Source organism: Perissodus microlepis, chromosome 23 (assembly GCF_051167445.1).
Source record: "Perissodus microlepis isolate ML-2025 ecotype Zambia chromosome 23, ASM5116744v1, whole genome shotgun sequence".
Taxonomy (NCBI): Eukaryota; Metazoa; Chordata; class Actinopteri; order Cichliformes; family Cichlidae; genus Perissodus; species Perissodus microlepis.
This window is the reverse complement of record NC_140482.1, coordinates 19968095-19982500: the sequence shown is the minus strand read 5'-3', so window position 1 is coordinate 19982500 and position 14406 is coordinate 19968095. Positions and strand designations below refer to the sequence as shown.

At 42.1% G+C, this 14406-nt stretch overlaps 1 protein-coding gene across 2 annotated transcripts; it reads left to right on the top strand.

The window, feature by feature from the left end:
- LOC146361243 (tubulin alpha-1C chain-like) lies at positions 1-14406 on the top strand. Of its 2 annotated transcripts, XM_084922690.1 has the most exons (5): positions 1-319; positions 2603-2762; positions 11634-11856; positions 12950-13098; positions 13211-14406. In XM_084922690.1, exons 2-5 carry the CDS (start codon positions 2730-2732, stop codon positions 14183-14185), a joined length of 1380 nt encoding a protein of 459 aa, XP_084778816.1. In that variant the 5' UTR covers positions 1-319; positions 2603-2729; the 3' UTR covers positions 14186-14406. The 2 variants fall into 2 exon arrangements, with proteins under 2 accessions (XP_084778816.1, XP_084778817.1); XM_084922691.1 differs by lacking the exons at positions 1-319; positions 2603-2762 and adding an exon at positions 6087-7893.

The following is a 14406-nucleotide window of genomic DNA, read 5'->3' as shown; positions in this document are numbered from 1 at the left end:
CACAAGTGAACGGCAGAGGGCAGCATTGCGCCACCGCTGCCCAGCTGAAGACGAAGAAGGCGCTACCGGCATTATCTCGGTGTTTTTCGGCTGGAGGACCTCTTTGTTGTGTGCTCGCACTAAACCCAGCCGTCGGTGGGAGTGAAGATGTCCTCGGTTGGGTCTTTCAGAGAGCGCCTCAGGCAGCGGATGTCGGCTGTGGGCGATGAGCTGTGCTCGGCGCTGGAGGAAACCACCGTCCGGTACGAGGCGCAGATCGAGCAGCAACGGAAAATGCTGGATGTCATCTGGAAACCCGAAGTAAAGTTATACAGAATAGGTGTGTACGGCTGTGAAAGGTCCTGATTTAACCACACTCGATGTGACTGCGCTGTGTTGACAAGAAGGGGCGAGGACGGTCACAACGAGGGTGTTGGTGAGGAACAGGACAGGGTGGCGATCAGAGTCTGCTGAGGAGGTCACCAACAAAAAGCTATAAAGCTGCAGGCAGAGACAGTCTGCTGCACCCAGACCCCATTATTAAAAAACAGAGAGGAAAGGGTAGAGTGCAGGGGTGTCAAACATATGGCCTGGGGACCCAGAAGTGGCACGCTAAAGAGTCCAATCCGGCTGGGCTATGCAGTAGTGGGTGGGACCACTACAATATCGTATTACAATATTGTGTGTGAAAATACAACCCCACCAAATACAGCATCCCCTGGATTAACACAGGGTTTATGACCCAGGACGTGGAAAATCTGCGAATCAGAAACCATGTGTTTATTTTATTATTTTCATCAATTTAAAGCCATAAAAACCCTCCTGACACTTTTAAAGACACTTTTGAGACACATCTGTATGTATTCAGCAGGGCATTGGTGCAGGGCGTTTCGTATATAAGACGCCTTAAATGCACGGAAAAAAACACCTTGCTCTATAGGCTGGATCATCAATGTGGTGTTCAGCGGTAAGACGATATTTATATTGTTATGTTTTTTTAGGCTAGAAAATGCTTATTTTACCACAAAAATGGTTCAAATATAAAAATATAACATTACCTATAGGCCGCAGAAACTCACGTGAACAATGTAGGGAACTTACGGAAGACAAACAACCCAAAGCGTCAATTCTGTTGCACTAGTATTGGCCTGATACCAATACCAGCGTTGCTATCGATACTTGGATTGGGTGCGTTTGGATTGGTTTCTGTACTGACCAATCATGACACGACAGAACTTAAAAGTAAAACAATTCTTTTACTGGTGTAGATTGCAGACTGATCGCTTGCACACCGTCCAGAGAGTTACTTTCTATAAACTATGCTGCTACACATGGAAAATTTAAAAAGGTAATTTTAGGTAGTGAAAAGCAGTAAAATATTTGTTTCCTCTGAAGGTTTTGTGCCTTTAAAGGTTCTTGTGTTTGGTTGTTTTTGGTAGGTTTTTAATCAGAAACAGCTGCTTTGACTTAATGCTCACAACATCTTGTTAGCAGGATCAAAGGTCATCCACTCGTCTCATGATTTAGAGCTTATTCTGGGAGATCCGAGAGCAGACTGGGCTTCAGGCATATTCAGTGATGAGCGGATGTAAGCATGTTACATGTTGCTGAGGGGAACATTATAGAAACTATTCTCACCCTCACAGTTAGTGCAAGCCTCTCTTTGGTGTTGTTTCCCACGGTTATTCACGTCTGTCTTTATAACCTCCCAGCTGGGCTGAAGCCACGAGTTACTGCCGTTTTAATGATCTGTCTACACAGAAGCTCAGAGCCACAGATTATACAGAGGGAGATGTTGCAACAGAAAAACTTTGGAAAAAAACACCCCCAATCTTAAAAAAAGTTTCTTTGCCTTCCCCTTTTTGGGAATATCTGCGGGGATGTTTGTGGCTGGTAACAGGATTGTGCTCAGGGATTTTATGTGCAGATTTCTGCCTTTAAAGTTTCTTAAAAACGGCATTATCGGACCCACTCCAGGTTACATACGATATTCCTCTTACTCCTGGAAATATGGGAACAAAAACCTATCTGTGTTCTAGTCACTGACAATCAGTCTTTGTTTCTGGTGGGATTTTTGTCCATCCCGCCATCCATTTTTTGTCGCTTATGCAAGCCCAGGACACAGTGCCACAGTCTCAGCTGAAGAGCACAGCTCTAACTCTTCCACGCCACCTCCTCCAACTCTTCTAGGGAATAGAATATCTTCAGTTTGTTTGAGGATTAAGCTGGAATCTCCTCCTAATCAGATGCTTGAACCAACCCGACTGTCTCCTTTCAATGTGGATGAGTGCCGCTCCTTCCTGAGATGCTTGAACTCCTCCCCGAGGCACCAAGTCAAGCGTCTTCCTCAGACTCGGAGGTGCTAATACTGGAAACAGCCCCAGTGCAACCTGCAGGCCAATGTTCAGTGAGGCCAGAACGATGACTCCACCAAACCCTACAAACCCTCCACCTCCCTCGGTTACATCTGAAAACTCTCTGTGAAAGTTAAGAACAGAATGCCCCAAACAAATGATTACCATCTCTGCCATCAGACCTCTGCTGTTACTATAATATATTTGTTTTGTGTTGTCCGCTCATCACTCTCGTCACTTTTTGTGTCTCTGTGTGTGTCTCCCTCCAGATGACCCACACAATCAAGCTTTTAAGAAGAAGTTGGAGGTTTCCAACCAGGAGCAGAACTCCAGTGTGGACCAGAAGGACTCAGAGGTCATGGATTAAAGAGGACGAGGAGAAAACCTGCACCTGGCATGAGGGACAAGCAGGAGGCTAATAACTTTATGGTGACTCCTTACTTATCTACGGGGGGAGTAATCAAAGGGCTGTTTGGTTCTGACTGCGCATTCTTCACACATTTACGTTCCCAGTGAAGCCTTCAGCACATGTCCATATTGACACTAAAAGTTGAGTTTCTTCAGATCACCGGGCAACATGTTTCTCTTCCATTTTTGTTGTTTTCATATGTTGATTTATTCCAGTTTGGATCCTGATTCACACAAGGTCCTGGAAAACCTGGTAGGTTACTGAGGGAAAGAACTAAACCAGGTCTCTGTGGGCTGAACATCCCTAACAGTGAACCAGAGCCAAAGACAGCTCTGCCATAGATGAGAGCCAAGACTGGGAAGAAAATGAGCATGCTGTTAGCTCAAAGAGCAGCAAAGGTAGAGGCGATACAGAAAAAGTGTGCGAGGTATTTGGGGGGAAAATGTGTTGATGAAGGTTCAGAGTGAAGCCCACTTCTGAGGAGTTGTTTGATAGGGAGCCAGATGTTGGTGATTATTGTTTGTGGGGTTTTCTGTTGTTCAAAGTGAGCGGTGGGCTTTTTTCTTTGTTGCTGATTATAAATCTGAAAATTGATTAAAAAAACAACTTCATTTAAATATTTTGTTGCCATTTTCATTCATTCTAAAATTTTCTGATTGTTGTGACGGGAGCTCTGTGAAAGAGATGTTAATGCTTTAAAATGGATGTTTGGTTATTTTTAAAAAGACTCATTGCCTTTTCATCTGCCACTTTATTAGATACAACTTGCTAGTACTGGATTGGACTTCCTTCTGCCTTCAGAACTGCTTTAATTTGTTATGACATAGATTCAACAAGGTGCTGGAAACATTCCTCAGATTCTGGTTGATATTAACATGCTAGCATGTCCAATTTTGGTGAGCCCCTGCAAATTGTAGCCTCATTCTTTGACCTTGGCTGATAGGGGCAGCATCCGGTGTGCTCTTCTGCTGCTGCCAAGATGCTCTTCTGCATACCTCAGTCGTAACAAGTGGTTTTTTGTTTTTTGGTGTTACTGTTGGCTTCCTGGCAGCTTAAAGCAGCCTGAGCATCCTCCTCTGACCTGAGACCATTCTCTATAAACACTACTGGTTATGTGGGAAAATCCCAGTAGATCAGCAGTTTCTGAAATACTCAGACCAACAACCATGCCATGTTCAAACTCACTTAAATCACCTTTCTCTCATATTCTGATGCTCAGTTTGAACTTCAGCAGGTTGTCTCAATCATGTCTACCTAAAATACACTGTGTTGCTGACATGTCATTGGCCGATTAGATATTTGCATTAAGTAGTAGCTGATGTACCTAACAAAGGTGGCCAGTGAGTGTAGTGTACAGTTGTGTTCAAAATAATAGCAGTGTTTTTTAAAACGTGAGTAAAGCTCAAAATCCGTATAATATTTTTATTTCCATTCATTGGGAACACTGCACATTATATTTTACATCGAAACATGAAGAACAAAGTATCAATATTTCAATTACTTTACAGAAAATGAAGCAAAACATGAAACTGGGCTGTTCAAAAAATAGCAGTGTCTGCATTTTTCATTACAAACTCAAATATTTACTTAATAAACTGAAAAAAACATTAAGATTTAGCATTCCTGTGAATCACTAAGCTAATATTTAGTTGTATAACCACTGTTTTTGAGAACTGCTTCACATCTGTGCTGCATGGAGTCGACCAACTTCTGGCACCTGTAAACAGTTATGCCAGCCCAGGATGATTTGACAACCTTCCACAATTCCTCTGCATTTCTTGGTTTTGCTTCAGAAATAGCATTTCTGATGTCACCCCACAAGTTTTCTACTGGATTAAGGTCCGGGGATTGGGCTGGCCACTCCATAACTTGAATTTTGTTGGTCTGGAGCCAAGATGCCGCTCGCTTACTGGTGTGTTTGCGGCCGTAGTCTTGTTGAAACACCCATTTCAAGGGCATTTCCTCTTCAGCATAAGGCAGCATGGCCTTTTGATATAAGCAAATTGATCCATGATCCCTGCTATGCGATAAATAGGCCTAACACCATAGTAAGAGAAACAGCCCCATATCATGATGCTTACACCACCATGCTTCATGGTCTTCAGAGTGTACTGTGGCTTGAATTCAGTGTTTGGGGGTCACCTGACAAACTGTCTGCGGCCCTTGGACCCAAAAAGAACAATCTTACTTTCATCAGTCCACAAAATGTTTCTCCATTTCTCTTTAGGCCAGTTGATATGTTCTTTGGCAAATTGTATCCTTGTTTTTTTGTTTTTTTTTACATAACATCATACTATACTATCATATTGAACACGCCCGTTTCACTTAATTCAATTACGCAGACTCAGGTGCATTCATATCATGAGTGTTGGGTTGGTTGGTTTCTCTGACTCTACTACACCGACTGATAAATTATTTGCTTTGTAATAATATGATTTGTACCAAAATACTGATTGACCTGGTTAGTCCTGTTGGACTGTCATTATTTTGAACACAACTGTACCTTAAGCTGCAGACATGCAGTTGCGTCATTTGACCTGAAGAGAGCACTGTCGATCTGTTATTGAAAAGGCATCTATGCAGTATGTCACTGTCAGTAACACTATAAACAGTTTAACCACAGAGGTTCAGCCTTAGTGTTACCACATCTATTCATTATAGCAGGAGGACTGATGGTGAAGCTCTTCTGTGTGATAATATTTCATGAGGAAAGAAGCTCAAGTTTCTGTGAGGCTTATACTGAAATCATATTTAACCCCAACAGAAAAGATAAAATAACACATTTGCTAAGTTATGTGACAAAACCTAAAGTTAAAAATGACTGAAACAAAAATAGGGCATTTGGTGTTTTTGAGATATAAGAAATAACACACAAAATTTAAACTCAGCATGTTTTCAGATATACAGAAATGAGTCACTATAATTCTGCTAATGTAAGTAAATTGAAAGAAAAATTGAAATGTGCCTTTTTGTTTATTTGAATTGCTTTATATACTTACAGATCATTTCATTTGCATTAAATATTAATCATATTTAATTTATTAAGCTGACTGTCTTAACACAGACCTATTCTGCTCATTTCCACTTTCGTATCTTTATTCTTGGGCTTCACTAGAGCCTCTTTGCATCAAGCACAGTTCAAAATAACCTTTATTTCTCTTGTACCTCGTGCAGCCTTTCAGTTCCAACCTCTAAAGTACGTTGTTTCAGAGCCTCTTCCTTAACCTCCTAGGACCTGGCGTCCACATATGTGGACAACACATTTTGGGTTATTTAGACCAAAATACTAAATTTTGCTCTTCAAGGGCCTGATATCCATTTACGAGGACATTATACTGCTACTGTTCTATCAAAATTTTAAACGAATATCCTCATAAAAACAAAAATAAGGTAAAAAAAAAAAAATCTGGTAATTCTTTGTTTTTACATTCATTGGGCCCCAATATGCCCAAATATCAAAGAGAAATTAAAAATGCATGCTGTGAAAGAGTTCGGGTCTTAGGAGGTTAAGGGCACTTTTTTGTTAAATACTGCGCTATATAGTGAATCTCAACAGAATGTCCTAAACATCTTTGTATTCTGTTTAGGAGATATCAGCTGAAATTTAAGTAGGACTGGGCTGTACTTCTGTGTAATCCCAGTTTATTTATTTATTTAGTTTACCACAAGTTGTTAAGTAAGTGAAGTTTTTTTTTTAAATTTAGAGTGCTGTGCAATAAAATAAAGTCTAGGAATAATCATAATTAATTATAACGTTAAATTTAAACACATTAATTAGCTGTTAAAAAAACATAACTAAAAAAAATCAGAATTAAAAAAAAGAAGCATATAACCAGCTGTGAAAAAGAGGATTTTTCTAAGCTGGTAAACGCGGCATTACAAGTTATCTAGACGAGTTATCTAGGAAGCAAGTATTTAACTGATTCTTTAATGTATTTCAGGAGGAAGTACAGGGGCCTTAGTGTTACTGGAAAGGTCATTGTTAGGGTCACTAATCTGGGATAAGCCGGTGGGGTTTAAGACATATACAGCTGAATGTCATTAGCATAGAAATGATGTCCGATGATGGCAGCTGAAAGAAGAATGCAGAAAAAAATAACAGGCCCAGGATTGAGCCTTGAGGAACACCACAGGTTGGAGAAGCAGGGTTAGAGGATAATTTGGCAACAGTCTAACACAGAGTCAGAGACACCAGCCAAAGTATTATTTTAAGATCATTAAGTAAAATTTTGTGATCAAAGGCAGTACTCAGGACTAGCATAGTGAGCACAGAACAATGCCGTGCATCAAAGTCATTCAGATCATTATAGACCTTTTAAAGAGCACTCTCAGAGGAGTGTGCTCCTAAAAACAGGGTTGATGAGGGTCAGAAATCTTTTATTTACTTAACAAGGATCTGAATAGACTTTTTACAACTTTGTCACAAGATGGTGCAGTGAGCCAGCATAACCTTTATTTAACCAGGCATGTGATGAAGAGCAGATTATTATGTAACGGTGCTGGCCCGGGGGGGGAAAAGGAAGTTTAACAACAGCACACTTCTAAAAAAAAAATAACAACATGACAACGAAATTTAAGAGACGACCATATTAGGAAGAAATCTGCTCTTTATGACATCATACAGAGCCAAGGCTAGAAAAACAACTGCCTGAAACTGAGCATTTAGAGCTGTTGAGTCATTGGTATTGCACATATCTGAAACTTCACTTAATGTTTAATGTTTAATATGAGGATCCAGTACTGGAACAGGAGATCTATATTACAGAAAATTAGGTAACACAAATTTATTTTGACATAGTGGAACAAACCTATAATGAGAGTTTTTAAATACATGTACTTCACACCTGTGGAACTAAAAACAGCGATCACTATCAGAAGATTACATCATCTGAGTACTTCCTGTGGACTTTTATTATGACAAGGACACAGAGGAAGACTTCTCTTGCCCTTAAAAAAAGAACAAAGTTTCAGCTGTTGGGTGGCTCCACCTCTCCTCCTCCCTTTTCCTCCACCTCCTGTAGTAGCTATAAAAGTGTGCGTGTCACACACTGATGAGACTTCCCTCACAGAGATCTCATTATAGGTGCACTGTGAGAACCTGCAGATTTGAACTACTTCTTCTCCTTGGAAAACAATTAAAACAGCACAATGGTGAGTATCAATCCAGACATTATTTACTGTTATTAGTACAGAACTGCTTCTATTCAGCCATAATTACCCAAAAATGCAACATATTAGACTTGAATTTTCTTCATAATTTAAGGTTTCCTCTTATATCTTCACACTTTCTTCTCAAACCCGAGCTTCAGTCTACTGTTTCTACTCTACTGGCCCCAGGCTGCTTCTCAAAACACATTTGTTTTTTTGGTGCTGATGCAGGAAATACCTCCTACCTCAGCCACGGAAAACAAATGTATGTTTAAAACATAAAGTCAGTCAGTGGAAACAAGCTACCGGGTAGCTGGCTTCAGCTCCGGCTCAGGGGAAGGTTAACTTTTTCCATATGAGGCCTGGAGGACTGTGTGTCTGTCAGGAGGGGCGTGCTTGTTTGCCCGGCCGGTTGGGAATGCTGATGTGGCTTCCAGCAGGCCGCTTGTGTATTTTGCATTTATTTTTGTTCAGCAGCGTGCTCACAAGCTGCAGAAACTCCAACCTCCGGGGTCTTTGGAGTGCACAACATTTCGAGCAAAGTTGCTTGAAATGTTAAAGATAAGGGAAATCAGCAGAAACTGTGCATAAACTTCAGGACTCTGACCTCCCCCCCCGACTTTTGCTCCCTTTGCAGCAGTTAGTGGTGTAACATTTGCAGGTCATTTGGAAATTGCAGGCAGACAGAAGTGATTGAACGCAAGAAAACGGTTTCTTGTGACACTTCCTACTGAGGAGGGGGAAGTGCAGAGAGCTCAGAGACTCAGTTCCACCTTAAAGAGTGAGCTTTAAGTGAATACTTGGCATCGTCTGGTCTGGACGGCTTCTGATTTGTCCACCCGGTTCCTTCTTTCACCAAAATACACACGAACAACAACAATCCACTTCACTTTCATCCGAGGAAACCAGGAAACTCCAAAATCTTTAATGATTCATAGCCACTTCTGCATTTTTGTTTGAGCGCGCACTCTTGCAGCACAAAGCTCTCTACTGTGTTAGCTTTCCAGCATGGAGACCCGGACGTCAAACATGACGTGGTTTCAGTCAGGGGACGAGATACAGGAAGCACAGTTTCACTCTAGACACCCCCCTCAGCCCCCATGTTTTCCTGGAAGTGGGTATTTCAAGGCTGCGAGGCATATTGCAACACCAGCAAGCAAACAGGCCGTCACGCCCACCTTCCTCACATTCAGCCAACAGATGTCACAACAGCTCTTGCTGAATTAGCTTCATATATGTTTGCAGTGTAATGTAATGTTTGCAGAGAGGCTGGAAGCGTCAGATTGTTTGCAGATTAGCGGGGTAAAAGTGTAGCCGCTGCTCTCTGAGGGTCGTCTGAATGACACTCAAAATAGCTGTCTACCATCGCCATACTTAGCAGCTCTGTCATGGTGACCCTATCCTCCCCTCCTCCGCCCCTGATCACGAGCCTTTTACAAGGAGGGGGACGGTGGTGGGTGAAGGGATCATAATTCACAAGAAGCCCAAAGCTGAGCTGATAAATAGTTTTAAATCATGCTTATTGAGTGTCTGAGCTTGGTTTGTGGTGACTAATCCTAACTTTTGGTCTCTTGCATTCAGACAATTCCTGAAATATCTCTCCACTGAAATCCCTTTATCTCCTCAAATGTAAAACATGCCTCGAGACTGATTATCAGCTTAATCGTATCTTATATAACGAACATGCCTGGCGGCATTGTTAGGGTTTCTTTAAATGTGTTTGTAGGCTTAGCCATAGGTTTAAACAGGCATGTTTGGCTTTAAGAATTTGAGATCCGCTTTCCCGCTGAGACACCTTGTAAACATGAAGCTGTTTCTTATCCATCAATACATCAGGGTATGAATACCTGAAGTCTTGTCTTAGCAGGTATGAGCAACACATGACGCATGTGCTCTCGTTTTTTCATGGACAGATGGTCATCTGTTGACAGGGAAATTGCTGGGACAATGCAAACAGTGTGGAACAAAATCATCTGCAGAGATAAATATGACTCGGGTTAATAATTCATGAACGAGGCTAATTTCATATCCATGTTGCTTTTTGACAGCCTAAACTGGTCGGCTGATGTTGCATCCTACTTTCCCTCAGGCCGCTTCTGCACGATGAGACCAAACACGTTTTCACTCTCACCCACATCTTTTATAAGCAGCTAAAAAATACTTGAGCAGGGAGTGGAAGCACTTTGGACCTTACACACACTCTGACAAGACTGTGTTAATCACCACTGCTTGTTAGTCTAAGGACGCGGTCCCAAACCCCCGGGCCACGGACTGGTACCGGTCCGTGAGTCGTTTGGTACTGGGCCGCGAGAGTTGAGTCTCGGGTGTGACATGTATGGTTTTCAGGGTTTTTATCAGTTTTTAGCTTTATTTTGTTATCGTTTTTTTCATTAACTTGGTTTTCCTGGGTCTTTTCACGTGTGTTATGAATAAATCTTCTTTTTTTCGGTACCAGTACTAGTTTCATTTTGTTGTATTTATCCGCGACACCTTAAAGGCCGGTCTGTGAAAATATTGTCGGGCACAAACTGGTCCGTGGGGTTGGGGACCGCTGGTCTAAGGCAGTGATGCCTGAGAGCTCCTATAAGATTGCAGATCCAGGCAATTTGAACACATGGAAATCGGGTTGTAGAGCAAATCGACTCCACCCAGCTCAACTGTCTTATAAAGCAGGTCATGACAGGCTTAAAGGCAGAAATATTGGCAGTAAGGTATCCAGTTAAAACAATTTAGCCTTAAAAAATATATATTTTTATGTGATTTTTGATACACCACTATTTATCATGGGTATGATGCCATATTAATTTTGGGCTTTTAACTTTTCTTTTTAAAAAAACAAGTTTGAATTTATTTTGGATTTTCTCTAATCCACACAGGGTCAAACATATACATACTGCCTCAAATATATACATAAACACACTTAAATCTTTTAATAAGTGGTACTGAAGATTCTATGATGTTCTATATGAGGCCTATCTTGTTAGTGATCATGACTGACTCCAACTGGTAGTTTCTTTTTGCAGCTTTAAAACGATTTATTTAACAGAACTCACTCACCGACTGATCAATACTCAAAACAATGGGAAAGTCCAAGGAACTGAGTGAAGATCCAAGAAGGAGAACTGTAGATTTAATCTAGTTGGAAAGGCCTTTTGGAGTAATTTCTAAACAACTGCATATTCCAAGATCATCAATTCAAACAACTGTATTTAAGTACGAGTTATTCAGATCTGTCACCACATTGCTGACGTTTGAAGTTGTCACCCTCAGATGAGAGGAAATTGGTTATGATGTTTAGGGACAAATCAGGAATCATCAAGCTCAAGCATGCCATGAACTAGATTTTTGATGACGACCAAAAGTGTCTGGTTGAGGTTCAACTTGTTAAGGGAAATTAGACCAAATATTAGTCGGAGTGTTCGTTTCTTATTTGAGTCTGTATCTATACTGTTGACCCTGTGTGGATTAGAGAAATCCCAAAATACATTCAAACTTGTGGCCCCTTTTCTTCTCTCTTTTTTTTTTTTTTTTTTTTTTAAAAAAAGGGGTTAAAGATGTATGCTGTACAATCATTCCACCATGTAAAAAGGGGAGTTTAAATAAAATCATTAAAAGTCCCAAATTACCATGAAATTTATGCCAATGATTAGTGGATGTAAACTTTTGACAACAGCTGTATATTAGAACAAAAATTAGAAGAATATTAATAACTAAAATGTCTTTTTTGTTTTCTTCTTCTACAGCGTGAGTGTATCTCCATCCATGTTGGCCAGGCCGGTGTCCAGATGGGCAACACCTGCTGGGAGCTGTACTGCCTGGAGCACGGCATCCAGCCAGATGGCCACATGCCCAGCGACAAGCCCACCGGAGGCTATGACGACTCCTTCACCACCTTCTTCAGTGAGACCGGCACTGGGAAATACGTCCCCAGAGCCATCTTTGTGGACCTGGAGCCCACTGTTATCGGTGAGGGTTTTACTCTGAGCGGGTTTTTAAGACTTAAGGGTTTGGGGCGTCGAAAGGTTGGTGGGAGCTGTTATTTTATTTGTCATTTAGAGTTTAAAGTGATTAACTTTTTCAATCAGTTTTTAAAAAACCTGAAAGACTTCTTTCATGCTTTTTGTCTGAGTTTTTGCTACAGTCTGCAGACACGGGCAAACTGAAGTATCACAAAGCTGTCATACAGTGGTTTGTCATCGCACTCTTTTATAAATAGACTAGATTGCAGACACAATGAACTAAGATAAGCCTCACCCTGAAATTTTACATACTTTCAATGCTCAGCATTTGGCCGCAGAGGGACCCGGTTAAAGTCCAGCTGGTGAACATAGTGGAGCATTTAGTAGTCGAAGAGCCCGACATGTTTTTCGTCAGGAGCTAAAAAGAGGGAATCTCAACTTCTGTTTATCAAGAGGACGTGAGCTCCGCTCTAAGTGGAGCTGATTCTTATGTAGTGGGCAAATATTTGTTTCTGCTGCCCCCAAGTGGCCAAAAAACTCATAATGTGTGTGTAAACTGAGCTATAAAAATGTCCAAAGCTATGAAGTTAAAACTAGTTAGTCATTTTCTGTTATCGGTAGCAGGTGGTTCCAAGACAATGTTGATGTTGTAACAGTCACTTTTATGAATTTATCTCCTGGCCGAAGTTCATTTCAAATCATTCAAGTAGGCTGGGTTTCTCTGTAGCCCAGCCCACTTGAGTTTAAATCAGCCAGTCAGATCCACTCTTCTTCTTTCACTCAATATTTTCATTATGCCTTTGCAACTACAGATGGAATTAATACAGACTTAGAGCTGCATTAAGTGTGTTAATATTTATTGCATGTTGGCTCCTTTTTATTGTTTACTTACACCCACAAAAGCAAAAAAGAGCCTTTGTAAAGTTTCTGTTCTTCCAAACGCCATTAACAGAAACTACAAACTGGACCCAAATTACCTTCAGGGGGACTTTTAATGTTTTGGCATCCATTTTAATAGTGTGGTTCGATTTTTAAGAGCAAATTTTCTCACTCAGCATGAACAGTCAAAGCATTGCTCGCTCTCTCTTGCTCTCCTTCAGATGAGGTCCGTACAGGAACGTACCGCCAGCTCTTCCACCCTGAGCAGCTGATCTCCGGGAAGGAGGATGCTGCAAACAACTACGCCCGCGGCCACTACACTGTGGGAAAGGAGCACATCGACTCTGTTCTTGACAGGATCCGCAAACTGGTGAGAGAAGAGCAGAAACCTGGAGAGATTTTGAGTGTGGGGCTGCTGAAATAAATGGGCTTTGAATGTTGTTTTTGATTCTTAAATTTTAATATGTGCCTTTTTCGGTCAGTCTGACCAGTGCACAGGTCTCCAGGGTTTCCTCGTCTTTCACTCCTTTGGTGGAGGAACCGGCTCTGGTTTCACCTCTCTGCTCATGGAGCGTCTCTCTGTAGACTTTGGCAAGAAGTCCAAGCTGGAGTTTGCCATCTATCCAGCTCCTCAGGTGTCCACAGCTGTGGTGGAGCCCTACAACTCCATCCTGACCACCCACACCACCCTGGAGCACTCCGACTGTGCCTTCATGGTGGACAATGAGGCCATCTATGACATCTGCCGAAGGAATCTGGACATCGAGCGCCCATCTTACACCAACTTGAATCGCCTCATCAGCCAGATTGTCTCCTCCATCACCGCCTCCCTTCGCTTCGATGGAGCCTTGAATGTGGACCTGACAGAGTTCCAGACCAACCTGGTGCCCTACCCTCGCATCCACTTCCCTCTGGCCACCTATGCCCCTGTTATCTCAGCAGAGAAGGCCTATCACGAGCAGCTCACCGTGGCTGAGATCACCAACTCTTGCTTCGAGCCAGCCAATCAGATGGTGAAGTGTGACCCTCGCCATGGAAAGTACATGGCTTGCTGCCTCCTGTACCGTGGTGACGTGGTGCCCAAAGATGTCAATGTCGCTATCGGCAATATCAAGACAAAGCGATCCATCCAGTTTGTGGACTGGTGTCCTACAGGCTTCAAGGTGGGCATCAACTACCAGCCCCCCACCGTGGTTCCTGGAGGAGACCTGGCCAAAGTGCAGAGAGCCGTGTGCATGCTGAGCAACACCACCGCCATCGCAGAGGCCTGGGCTCGACTCGACCACAAGTTCGATCTGATGTACGCCAAGAGGGCCTTCGTCCACTGGTATGTGGGAGAGGGAATGGAGGAGGGAGAGTTCTCAGAGGCCAGAGAGGACATGGCTGCCCTGGAGAAGGATTACGAGGAGGTCGGCATCGACTCGTTCGAAGAAGATGAAGAGGGGGAGGAGTATTAAAAACAGGAGGTGTTTATTTAAAAAAAGAGCTTTTTTCATGTCATTGTTATCAGTCTCACGCAGAAGCAGTTTAATGACTGTAGACCACTAATAAAGACTGCAGAGCAGCAGTTTGTCTGAGCTCAATCCCACGGTGTTTGGTTTTATTGAAGAACGACTCTCCACTGAGAGAGACGGTGTCTGTATCTTCTTTTTCTAATAAAACTCTTCGCACCTATCAA